Source organism: Lepidochelys kempii, chromosome 18 (genome assembly GCF_965140265.1).
Source record: "Lepidochelys kempii isolate rLepKem1 chromosome 18, rLepKem1.hap2, whole genome shotgun sequence".
Classification (NCBI taxonomy): domain Eukaryota; kingdom Metazoa; phylum Chordata; order Testudines; family Cheloniidae; genus Lepidochelys; species Lepidochelys kempii.
The window spans coordinates 18,553,953-18,566,575 of NC_133273.1; the positions used below are offsets into that span (position 1 = coordinate 18,553,953).

Consider the following 12,623-nt stretch of genomic DNA (forward strand, 5'->3'; position numbering starts at 1 on the left):
TAACGCATTCCAGTGTTTCACCACCCTCTTAGTGAAAAAGTTTTTCCTAATATCCAATCTAAACCTCCCCCACTGCAACTTGAGACCATTACTCCTCGTTCTGTCATCTGCTACCATTGAGAACAGTCTAGAGCCATCCTCTTTGGAACCCCCTTTCAGGTAGTTGAAAGCAGCTATCAAATCCCCCCTCATTCTTCTCTTCTGCAGGCTAAACAATCCCAGCTCCCTCAGCCTCTCCTCATAAGTCATGTGTTCCAGACCCCTAATCATTTTTGTTGCCCTTCGCTGGACTCTCTCCAATTTATCCACATCCTTCTTGTAGTGTGGGGCCCAAAACTGGACACAGTACTCCAGATGAGGCCTCACCAATGTCGAATAGAGGGGAACGATCACGTCCCTCGATCTGCTCGCTATGCCCCTACTTATACATCCCAAAATGCCATTGGCCTTCTTGGCAACAAGGGCACACTGCTGACTCATATCCAGCTTCTCGTCCACTGTCACCCCTAGGTCCTTTTCCGCAGAACTGCTGCCTAGCCATTTGGTCCCTAGTCTGTAGCTGTGCATTGGGTTCTTCCGTCTTAAGTGCAGGACCCTGCACTTATCCTTATTGAACCTCATCAGATTTCTTTTGGCCCAATCCTCCAATTTGTCTAGGTCCTTCTGTATCCTATCCCTCCCCTCCAGCGTATCTACCACTCCTCCCAGTTTAGTATCATCCGCAAATTTGCTGAGAGTGCAATCCACACCATCCTCCAGATCATTTATGAAGATATTGAATAAAACCGGCCCCAGGACCGACCCTTGGGGCACTCCACTTGATACCGGCTGCCAACTAGACATGGAGCCATTGATCACTACCCGTTGAGCCCGACAATCTAGCCAGCTTTCTACCCACCTTATAGTGCATTCATCCAGCCCATACTTCCTAAGCCTCAGTTACAAAGTGAACAAGATCCTGTCTGTATCGCAACTTCTGAAATGTACTAAAGTAGTTAGTAAGGACAGCAATCACAGTACAAATTTAAAAAAACCCAAACATTTTATAAGCATGGTCAAATCCTCTTGGCAGGTCGTCTTCAGCTAAACATGACTTACTTTAAAAATGATTCAATCACAGTACAAACACATCTTTACATAGTTTTCAAATCTGTATTTCAATTTTCAGAGGCACACACGGGTAGAAGCTAGTTTCATATGTAAAGTCCCACTAGTAGAAGTGGCTGAAATAGTCACAAAAATTCAGAAGTGAGCCTTTTGGGAATTTCTTTCAAAGCTGTGCACATTTTCGCATCCATGTCTGTCACCATAGTATATGCACAAAATATTTTTTCCCCCAAGTGGGGTGAGTGAAAATGGGCCAGATGAAGCTAGAAAATGTCAAAATATTTTCTGCCTCTTCAAACAGCCCTTGTTAGAAATCCTGGTATATATCCGACCCACAACTAATCCGAATGGGTCACAGATAAAAAAAAAAAAAAGAGACTCTCTCTGACGAATGAATGAAGACATCCTGGTTTAGCATGTTGTTTATTAAACTGTATTATATTCAAATACTTTTCAAATGTGGGTCATTTTTGAAGTAAGGCAGCAAGGGCTTCCAAGAAAAAGAAAGAGGATGGGTCTCTGCAGGTTGCCTGGACAGAAATGACTTATACTGTATATAATGACTGCGGAGGTGGTAAGGAACAAGGACAATCTTTTCCTCCTTTGTAAAAGTGTAGTGGAAACAACATTACAACCACTTCATGCTATGATTCTCTTGTGGGCTGAGCTGCTTGAGGCCTTGCCTACACAGGAAAATGTTACTGGTTGTAACACACCTGTTCCTCCACATGAACCCTCCTATTTCGATATAAGAGTGTCTGTTTTGGTTTAGTTTGTCACCGGGGAAGAAGTTTAAGCTATACCAAAGAAGCTGGAATAAGCATGTCCACAAGGGAGGTCATAGCCATACAATTATATTGATTTATATTCACACCTTAGGTTATACCAAAAGACTTTCCCCTATAAATAAAGCCTCAGTGCTTGGCCTTCCACGCATGCTGCCCTCCTGCCATTTGTTGCCTCCCTCTTGAAAACAATGATTTTATACTATGTGTAGCATACTAAATTCACATACAAAAAGCAACAATGTGTAGGCAATGCAAGCCCTATTGCCTTCTAAATCCTCTTGGCCTAACTTCTTCAGTGGCAGGATACTTCCAGGTGTGTCTTATTACGTTCTGCTGGACCCTAGATTCCCTATCAGTGAGGACTAAGACCCACAAGTCAACCAACAGCGACGTTTCAGATACCCCTTCCTGGGGACTTCCCAAGCAATTTCCTAATGCAGAGGGACATGGTTTGACGAATTCTGAGTGCAACACCAGGGTCCCCCGTCTCTCCCCACGCTCCTGTGCGGATTTACCCCAACACACAGCACTCTCAGTCTGTCACCTCATGCTCCCAACAGTCTCACTCGCCGGCTCACCCCCGCCCCCCACACCAGTTCCCTAAGCTCCTCTACCTCACCGCTCCCATCCAGCCTCACCCCGTCAACCGGTCCCCAATCGCTACCTCGCCCCTCTACTGATCCTCGCCTCTCACTGGTCCCCTCGCCCCTCAGACACCCCAACATTAAGACCCCCGGCGTGAGCCCCCAAGACTCCCTTGTCCCCACAGGCTCCCCCTCCGCACACCAGTCCCTGGGCGCCCGCCACCCAGCCGCCTCCTCCCCTCCGGGCCCCCCGCCCCAGGGCGAGCCCCGCTTCTAACACAGGGGCCCACACGGGGGAAGCGACTCGCACCGCACTCACCGCCAGCACCGCCCGCCGCCGGAGACTAAGGAGAGAGGCTGCAGCGCCAGCCAGCGCGGAACAAACGCGTCACTTCCGCTCCCAGCGCATCCTGATGACGTACTGACGTGCCCGCGGTGCAGTTGGCCCGGCCCTTGGCCGCGCGCATGCGGCCAACGGGGGGGGCCGGCGGTGCGCGGCGGCCCGGCAGCCCCTAGGCCCGGCGGGGTGAGCGATGCCTACGCGTGAGACGGCTGCCGCGGAGCCTACCGGGCCCGGAGACCAAAGGGGCTACGTGCGGACTCCCGGGGCCCGGCCCCTCAAGGAGGCACGGTCCTGTTGGTTACCAGCACTTGGCAGCTGCGCGCAGTGCCGCCGTTCAGTCTCACCCCCCTGGGGAAAGAGGCGCGTTGTCCCGCTCTTCCAAGTGGGGAAACTGAGGCACGGAGTCTCGGCTGGGGCCCTGCAGGGCGAGGAAAAGACAACACCAGTGCGGCATCCCCGTCCTCTATTTTATAAGCACGAGCCATTCAGCCTCCCTTCTTGCAGTGCCATTAATGAGTTCTTTGCAGATCCTGCTATTGTCGTGAAAATGATTAAACGGTCCATGGGGCTTTCTAGTTCCCGGGGCCACTTCTCAGCCACCTCCCTGGGCCTGCAAATCTCGTTCTGAATTCTGTCTCCTTACGTTTTAGTTCATTAAATTCTTCGATTGCATTTGCAAAATAAGAATAAAAAACTGACACTACAGTTTATATTTCACAGTTACTTGTTTTGAATATTAGAAGTAGAAATTAGGGCTGTCAAGCAATTAAAAAAATTAATCACAATCGGACTGTTAAGAATAGACTATCTTTTATTTAAATTTTTTTGATGTTTTCTACATTTTCAAATATATTGATTTCAATTACAACACAGACTACAAAATGTACAGTCCTCACTTTATTTTTGATTACAAGAATTTGCACTGTTTAAAAGCAAAAGAAATAGTATTTTTTCAATTACCCAGTACTGTAGTGCAATCTCTTTATCAGGAAGGTTGAAGTACAAAAAAAACAGCATTCAAAAATAAACTAAAATTTTAGAGCCTACAAGTCCACTCAGTCCTACTTCTTGTTCAGCCAATTACTCAAACAAGTTTGTTTACATTTGCAGAAGATAATGCTGCCTGATTCTTGTTCACATCACATGAAAGTGAGAATGGGGGTTCTCAAAGCACTGTTTTAGCCAGTGTTGCAAGATATTTACATGCCAGATGCGCTAGAGAGTCATATGTCCCTTCATGCTTTAACCATCATTCCAGGGGACATACATCCATGCTGATGACGGGTTCTGCTTGATAACAATCCAAAGCACTGCAGACTGATGCATGTTCATTTTCATTATCACCAGCAGAAGGCTGATTTTCTTTTTTGGTGGTTCAAGTTCTGTACTTTCCACTTTGGAGTGTTGCTCTTTTAAGACTTCTGAAAGCATGCTCCATACCTCATCCCTCTCAGATTTTGGAAGGCACTTCAGATTCTTAAACCTTAGGTTGAGTGCTGTAGCTATCTTTAGAAATCTCACATTGGTACCTTCTTTGTGCTTTGTCAAATCTGTAGTGAAAGTGTTCTTAAAGTGAACATGTGCTGGGTCATCCCCCCAAACTGCTATAACATGATATATATGGCAGAATGTGGGTAAAACAGAACAGGGGACATATAATTCTCCCTCAAGGAGTTCAGTCACAAATTTAATTAACACATTTTTTTTTAAAATGAGCGTCATCAGCATGGAAGCATATCCTCTGGAATGGTGGCCAAAGAATGAAGGAGCCAACGAATGTTTAGCGTATCTGGCACAAATATCTGGCACTGCCTGCTACAAAAGTGCCATGCCTGTTCTCACTTTCAGGTGATATTGTAATTAAGAAGTGGACAGCATTATCTCCCGTAAATGTAAACAAACTTGTCTGTCTTAGTGATTGGCTGAACAAGAAGTAGGCCTGTGTGGATGTGTAGGCTCTGAAGTTTTACACTGTTTTGTTTTAGAGTGCAGCTATGTAACACACACACACACACACACAAAAAATCTACATTTGTAAATTGAACTGTCACAATAAAGATTGCGCTACAGCACTTGTAGGAGGTGAACTGAAAAATGCTATTTCTTTTGTTTATCATTTTTACAGAGCAAATATTTGTAATCAAAAACAACATACACTTTGATTTCAATTACAACACAGAATACTATATGAAATATAGAAGAACATCCAAAATATATAATAAATTTCAATTGGTATTCTACTGTTTAACAGTGCAATTAAAACTGCGATTAATCGCTATTAATTTTTTTTAAGTTAATCGTGAGAGTTAACTGATTAAATCGGCAGCCGTAGTAGAAATTAAGGGTAAAGTCCCCATAAAACTAAATTTTGCTTATTTTCAATAACCTCTATTAAAATAAATTTCTCATATAAAATATTTAATTTTTATTTAACAACTTAAGCCAAAATTTTTCCTTGTGGTTCTGTAATGAACTAGGAGGTACTAATTACCTCCAGTGTACCAGCTAAATCCACACCAGATGCCTTACCTGTTTATTCTGGATTGGAAATTTACAGGAAACTGTGTGTCCCCACAGTGAAAAAAACACCACAACTGGGAGTCTCACTGCAAGTGTCAAGAGAAGCCAGGACAGGTATACTGATACGTTCGTTATAATATGGGTCATCATTCTGACATTAGAGTGCCTCTGTCTGGTTCAGCTTTTATTGCACATATTCTGTCCATAAATAGGACAACTTCAGGTTTCAGAGCTATCATGCTCTGGTAATCTTTTATCAACATTAAAGATTTTTAGATTTTAAGACCAGAAGGTACCATTATGATTATCTAGTCTGACTTCTGGCATGAAAAAAAGGCACAGAAATTTAACCAAGAATTGCTTGCATTAAGCCCTAATTTCTGTTGAGCTAGAGCAACTTTTGATGAGCTAAAGCATCACTGTTAGAAAGACATTAAAATTAACAAAATCAAGACACCCAAGTTACCCAAAAGCTCTGAAGTAAAGCAATAAATGTCATAGATCAAGGACAGGTTTCAGAGCAGCAGCCGTGTTAGTCTGTATTCGCAAAAAGAAAAGGAGAACTAGTGGCACCTTAGAGACTAACCAATTTATTTGAGCATAAGCTTTCGTGAGCTACAGCTCACTTCATCGGATGCATTCAGTGGAAAATACAGCGAGGAGATTTATATACACACAGACCATGAAAAGATCAAGGAATGAATGCACACTAGGAGGCAGCACATTGAAAGAACAAGCATTACAAATTCTGACATAATGGTGCCTAGACCTTGAAAACAGGCACTGTGAAGAACAAACAGCAGATGAAGAAAGCCATATATGGTTATAGCAGATTAAGAAATTAGATGACAAAAAGCAATCAAAGTGGAATTCAGTTTAATTATATAATTATAACAAAAATTAGCACTGTCAAACAGAAGGGTTGTTGAAACATTAAACCTCACAAACTCTCACCCCAATGAGATACAAATGTATGAATCTTATTTTGCAGATGGGCAAAATTGCTAGGGTGATTAAGCAACTTGCCAAAGGTCTCAAGGCAGTTCACTAGCAGAAATGAGACTGCAATTCAGATGGCATAATCCCCAGTCCCAGACTCTAATGTTTAGACCACACTCCACTCCTAGAGACAGCATTTAGAATCTAAGGATATGACTACACAGGGATAAAAGACCTGCAGCATGGCTGCAGTTGGCCCAGGTCAGCTGACTTGGGCTGACAGGGCTCGGGCAGTGAGGTTAAAAATTGCTGTGTAGACATTTTGGCTCGGACTCCAGCCTAAGCTCTGGGACCATCAACCCTTGCAGATCCTAGAGTTCGGGATCCAGCCCAAACAAACCTGAATGTTTACAAAGCAATTTTTCAGCCCCAAAGCCCAAGCAAGCCCTGTGAGTCAGAAATAGCTGACCGGGCCACCATGGGGTTTTTTTTTTAATCCCTTTGTAGACATACTCTAAAAAAGTCCTGACTTGTTAGCTGCTCTACTCACCACAATACGCTGCTCCCCACTTTCCCCAGAAAGAGATTTACATTGTCTAATAGAAAAAGGCTGGTTTGTTTCCTCATCATCCCCAGTATGCCTGGGGTTTGGGAGTTTCGGCTTCATTACTAAGGTACAGTCACTGATCACTGAAGAAAGTTTTCATATATATTTAAATAACCACATTCACAGACAGAAACTTACATGATGGAATTTTTTATTTTTTTCTTAGAAGAAATAATGAATAAAAACATTATACATTAACTTTCTTCTTTTCAAGAATAAGTAAAAAACGAGGATGTTTAATCATGTCTGTTTGCATCATACACAGGAACAATCACGACTGGTATTCACAGGATCAGATATTTATTACAAACAGAATTAACAGTTATATTTAATTGATTATGCATGAGGGATTTTATTTTTTTTTATAAAGTACTCAAATGTCCTACCTTACATAAACACTGGAATTGTGACTATACAAAATACCTACAAAATAATATGTATCATGTATTTCAGTCCAACATTCGTAGTTTGGTATCAAATACATAAAGGTTTGGCCCTGACATAGAAGCAGCAATTAGAGTTACTGTGTTTTCAAGTTTCTCAGACGCTAAAGTATCTTCCATTTAAAGGACTGCTGAATGGTGAGCCAATACCCTTATCTAGGGTGACCAGAGATCCTCATATTATTGGGACCATCCTGATATTAGGGGCTCTGTCTTACATACAACTATCTCGTTCCCCCGGGGAAAAAAAGGGTCCCGATTTTTCTCACTTGCTATCTGGTCACCCTACTATTACCCACTTGATAAATTCCTCTCTTCTGTAACATACTTATTTAAATCTTCATTTAGAACCGTTTGCCTGCACTGAAACAGCAATTCACTGATTCTTTCTTCTGATCAATGACTAGTTAGCAAAAACTTGGCTCTGAGGGTGCTGAACCATGGCAGCTTTCTGAGGCTTCCAGGAAGCCTTGCTTTATTGCAGTTCAGGAGCTGAAATTCTCTCCAAGTGGATACTGATGACCATTTCTGGTGTCCTGCTCCTCCTCCTCTTCTCCATCCCTTACCGACAGGATAGAGAAGATGTGATTAGATTCTCTCCTAAAAACAGTTAGAAGAGGAGCTGCCCAACTGGGGTAGTTCGAGTCATATTTTCTTAGATAGGGTTACTAATGTGACTAGCAAAATGTGGTTCGGGAAGCTCCATTAAATTAATAAAATGCTGCTTAAATAGGCATGAAGTGTTCAGCTTTCAAGAAGTGGCTTAAAAGCTAAACATTCACCCCAGTTCTGAGGCATCATGTTGGACTGTGCAAAAACTGGGCTTGGGAGCACTTTCATTCCTTAAGACAAACACAAGAGTGAGTATAGAGATCTGCAGTGGCTGGAAAGAGAACAAGAGAAAAGAAAATGTCCGAGTTATTTTCCAGACACCTATCCCTTGCTATTGGTATGAGGGGAAACTTAAAAGCAGCTACACTGGGGATATAAAATATTAAACGGTGAACCAGTAAGCATTAGTCTTACTGGTTAACCCACCCTAACCGTTAACTCCCAACCCTAGGCCAGCTGGCTGAAGCAGCCCCAGTCCCGAGCCAGCTGACCTCAGCCCCAGCCCGACCAACCAACCCCAGCCCCTCTCCCTTTAATCGGTTAACCGATTAAACCATGTAATTTTAATTGTTTAAACAGTTAACTTTTTAAACAATATTTACATCTCTAACCTACACCCACTAAAAGACAAAAACACAGGGGAAATAACCTGCAGAAAAGGGGAGAAACTATGAATAAAAGTCAGGAATAGGCCATGAGCTATAATTTTTAAAACAAACAAAAAAAATATTAGCTTTGATTCATATTTGAAAAAGAAATTATTCCTTATGACTGCTTAAGTAAGTCACTTGTGCTAAAATCCAGGCAGCAGAGTCAATGCACGATAATGGAGTCTTCACAGTAACTCATTTGTACCACAAATGCTACTCAGATTTTTATAAGAAAGTTAGAGAAAGATCAAATTGCAGGGTGACTAGAACACTGGGATCGCTTAGTCATAAGGGGAGAGAGGGATTCAACATGAAATGGTCACAACCTAATTACAATTAACCCAGCATTTTATATCCATGGGGAGATTAATATATATAATAATCATTGTCCAACAGCAGCTTTATTAACCACATCTTCAGATGGCAGATATGTAGTTTTGGGGATAGTATCATCATCGTTAATGTACATAATGAACTGTTTCCTTATATCTGCAAGTCAGTTGGTCCCGTCAGTCAAGCATCAGTATGCCATACTAGGGGTGAGGGGGATTTTAAAATAAATACCCACCCTATCCTACTGTGATTTATGTTTACCCTGTGGTTTTCAGTATCACTCTCCTTGCCAAATTAGCTAGGTATTTACACAATGGTTTATTTGAAGGCCCTTTGACATCCCAGAAATCCAAGGCGATATATTTATTCTGATGTAGTAAAATCATGCATGCAAAATAAGGATATGCCCTTTGATTTTCAAATAAACATATTATACACTTTGGCAACAGGAAATCTGTCATGTTTTCCAAAGAGAAAACATTAGAGAACTCTGTTCTTGGACTTCAATGGACCTCAAAGGCCTGACTGTTGAGCCACGTAATAATCCAAATCCAAACAATCTTTGCATGCAGTTCGCATATTTTCTCTTTAACAAAAAGGCATATGCAATCAAAAAGAAACTGGCAGTGAAAATAATGCATTGGGTAACTTACATCAGGACAAGCTTAAAAAAAAATCAAATGTTTTCATTAAGCCACTTATATTACATCTTAGAATGGCAGTTCATGGAAGATGTGTACTTTTTATAAAAAATATGCTAGACAGTTAAAATATTGGTTCCGTGCACAACTATTGACAATTATCTACCTTTATGTAAGCCAAGAAGAGATACTGGACTTTGAAAATCTCAGTGAAATTGCGACTGTAAATTCTTGGCAGAACGCTAAGTCAACTATTGGAAGGCAGAACTTAAAAATGAGCTTGATCTCACATAGTCCACAGCTTTACCTATGACTTTGCATCTAGATGACATTCATCAGAAATTTGGCTGATTCACGTAGTTGATTTGGCTAGATGTTGAGCTGTCACAAGGCAAATGGAGCTACAGATCTGTTTATCCCTTGTGTAGATGAGAAAAATAGTGCCAGGCTGGAAACATATGCCAATTGGCTATGTGCAGAATGTGTCCAATAAATTCTACTGACTATGCTCAATTTATTTATGGGATAGATGGTGGACTCTTTCATATAGACAGACTCTTCTGAAGCTAGCATCTTGTCAAACAGAACTCCAAGCTTAACTTTTTATTTCCCTAAAGGGATCTAGACATGCAGCAGATTTGCCCAAATAAGTAAACAGGTCTAAAGAGACCACTACAATTGCAAGTTATATCTAACAGCTAAAAGGAAACAGTTTTATATTGCAGCACGTCCACTCTACATTAACTACTGGATTTTTAAACAATGCATAGCTTTGTTTCGGTGTGTTCCCAATATCCCTGACCTTACAGCACAGACCACTCTCCAGATCATGTCAGATGGTCAGACACAAAGCTAGTGCAATTAGTGCAATTTTACTGCCTACATTAGTGTGTAGGCAGTAAAAAAGGATGAACACTTTGAGAATAATACCTTAGCTTTGTTTTTTATTCCCAATTTTTCACAGCCCAAACTCTTCATGATCCCCAGATTGCATCTTGTATGGATTTGTTACTTGTAGTTTAATGCTTTGGTTTACTGGAGAAAAGCACTTATTGTTTGCAGTTGGAGGGGCAATTTCTTTTATATTAAAAGCCCTATATGAGTGAGCAAATCCATCACTTTGTTTGAGAGTGAAATCTGGCTGTACCACAGATCAAGTTGCTATATTTTTGTCTGGTAAAAGTTAGACATGCCTATGGCATGATACACTGTGCTTCACGGCACTGATTTGGGTTTCACTAACATTAGGTAAAACCAGGACTACACCGGTTATTGTAGGGTATTTCTAAATCTTGATTGATGACCATGGCTGCCCTATGGAGAGAGAGGCCTATGCTGTAATTCTGACAACAATGAAGAAAGATTTAGCGTTTTTTAAAAGTGAAATAATCAAAATGAAGCTGAAGCTTTCTACCTTCTTTCTCTCAAAGCACTGATTTTTTTTTTAACATTATATCATGCAAAATTTTAAAAAAAAACTTAAAAGAAACAGACGTCAGAATATTCTCAATTTAAGGTTAAAACTCTATCCATTCTGACTTATCACTGTAACAGGACATACTAAAATATTTGAGCACAAAAGCTAAAGACAGTTGTAACCCCGAATTTCAAGAAGTCTATTGTTTTTTTACTGCTCTCCTATAGATTAAAACAAACAAACTCATTCCCCTCTTGCCTCAAAAATATTTTATGATAAATTACAATGCAAAGGAAACTTTTGTATTTCTAAAATTAAGACAGTACTTACTATAGAAATGCTGATGCCTCATTTATTTCTGAAAATTTCCAGTGGTTTTTGCCTGATAGCAACTATACTTATTTGTGTTGACTCCTAGTTTATAGGCATGTGTGCGTGTTTCATTTTTGCAGAAACATGCATGTGGTCGGTACCCAGGCAAACTGCAATGCTCCAGTTGTTAGAGAATTTCAAAGGAAAGCAAAATTCTCTTTGCTGGCTTTATACTCAAGAGTAGCTGCCTATTTTCATCATTTACACCAACAGCTGTGTAAGCAAAAATTACTGATTTTGTCTTTCAAAGTGCTTTCTCCCAGATCCTCTCCATACACACAGGCAGTCTAGGATGTTTAAGAAGAGTGGCAACTAGACATTTTTTTCCTCCGCACTAGTTTCATCCTACTGCAAGCATGCAGAAAACAGGGATGGGTCATGTTATCACATTACTTTGGTGGGGCTGGGGCACAAGTTATTTTTCCATCCGACACTGAATTTTTATCTCCAGTATAGTCTTGTTATTTATTTGCAGAGTCAAGAAAGGAGTATGACGCCAATGTTTACCATATTGGATTACTCTTGGTCTTCTGTTCTACATGTCAGTTTCTAGTAAGCCAGGGCTTATAGGATCTTCTCCTTTTTTCCTTCTCTGCAGTGAAGTCCATTCTTTCACCTGTTGTGAATTCAAAGAAACCAAGCATTGCCAACAGCTAGGGTAGCGTCCATTTAAGAGAGAGTTCCTCTGAGTTATGTCAGGTTGTGGTAGAAGAATTAAGAGCCGTATCACTCATATGGCTTTAAATCTTTGGATATTAGTGGCTTGGTATCTTCAGTTGTGTTCTGTGAGGCTGCCACTGCCAGGCTTTGTATTGTTTCTTGCTGATGTTGCTTTGCCTTGTTATATAGCAAAACGCCAATTGTTACTAGAACTGTCCCAATGGCTGAGAGGCTTGTAATTTTGTTACCAAACACAATAATACTTAGCCAGATTGACAACGCATGCTTCACAGTACTAGCAACACTGAAACAACAAAACACAAATATTAAGGACTGAAAGGCTTTGACACACACAATATATTCAAAAAGAAGAGTACTTGTGGCACCTTAGAGACTAACCAATTTATTTGAGCATGAGCTTTCGTGACCTACAGCTCACTTAGGTGCTCACGGAAGCTCATGCTCAAATAAATTGGTTAGTCTCTAAGGTGCCACAAGTACTCCTTTTCTTTTTGCAAAGACAGACTAACACGGCTGTTACTCTGAAACCTGACAATATATTCAGTATGCTCTAATCACACTTGGATCTTTCGGTGCTTTATCTTGC

At 41.0% G+C, this 12,623-nt stretch overlaps 2 protein-coding genes across 15 annotated transcripts in view; both read right to left on the bottom strand.

The window, feature by feature from the left end:
- LOC140900194 (cyclin-dependent kinase 11B) overlaps positions 1-2,881 on the bottom strand; it is a 42,698-nt gene extending 39,817 nt beyond the window's left edge. For all 13 annotated transcript variants that reach the window (XM_073317038.1, XM_073317037.1, XM_073317034.1 and 10 more), the window contains exon 1: positions 2,799-2,881. The gene's annotated coding sequence lies outside the window, so the exon portion shown is untranslated. The remainder of the gene's footprint in view (positions 1-2,798) is intronic.
- Positions 2,882-7,022: 4,141 nt separating this feature from the next.
- The window catches only part of SLC35E2B (solute carrier family 35 member E2B), a 29,823-nt gene continuing 24,222 nt past the window's right edge, over positions 7,023-12,623 (bottom strand). For both annotated transcript variants that reach the window (XM_073317107.1, XM_073317106.1), the window contains exon 9: positions 7,023-12,320. In XM_073317107.1, coding sequence (XP_073173208.1) covers positions 12,083-12,320 — 238 coding nt within the window. In that variant the 3' untranslated portion in view covers positions 7,023-12,082. The remainder of the gene's footprint in view (positions 12,321-12,623) is intronic.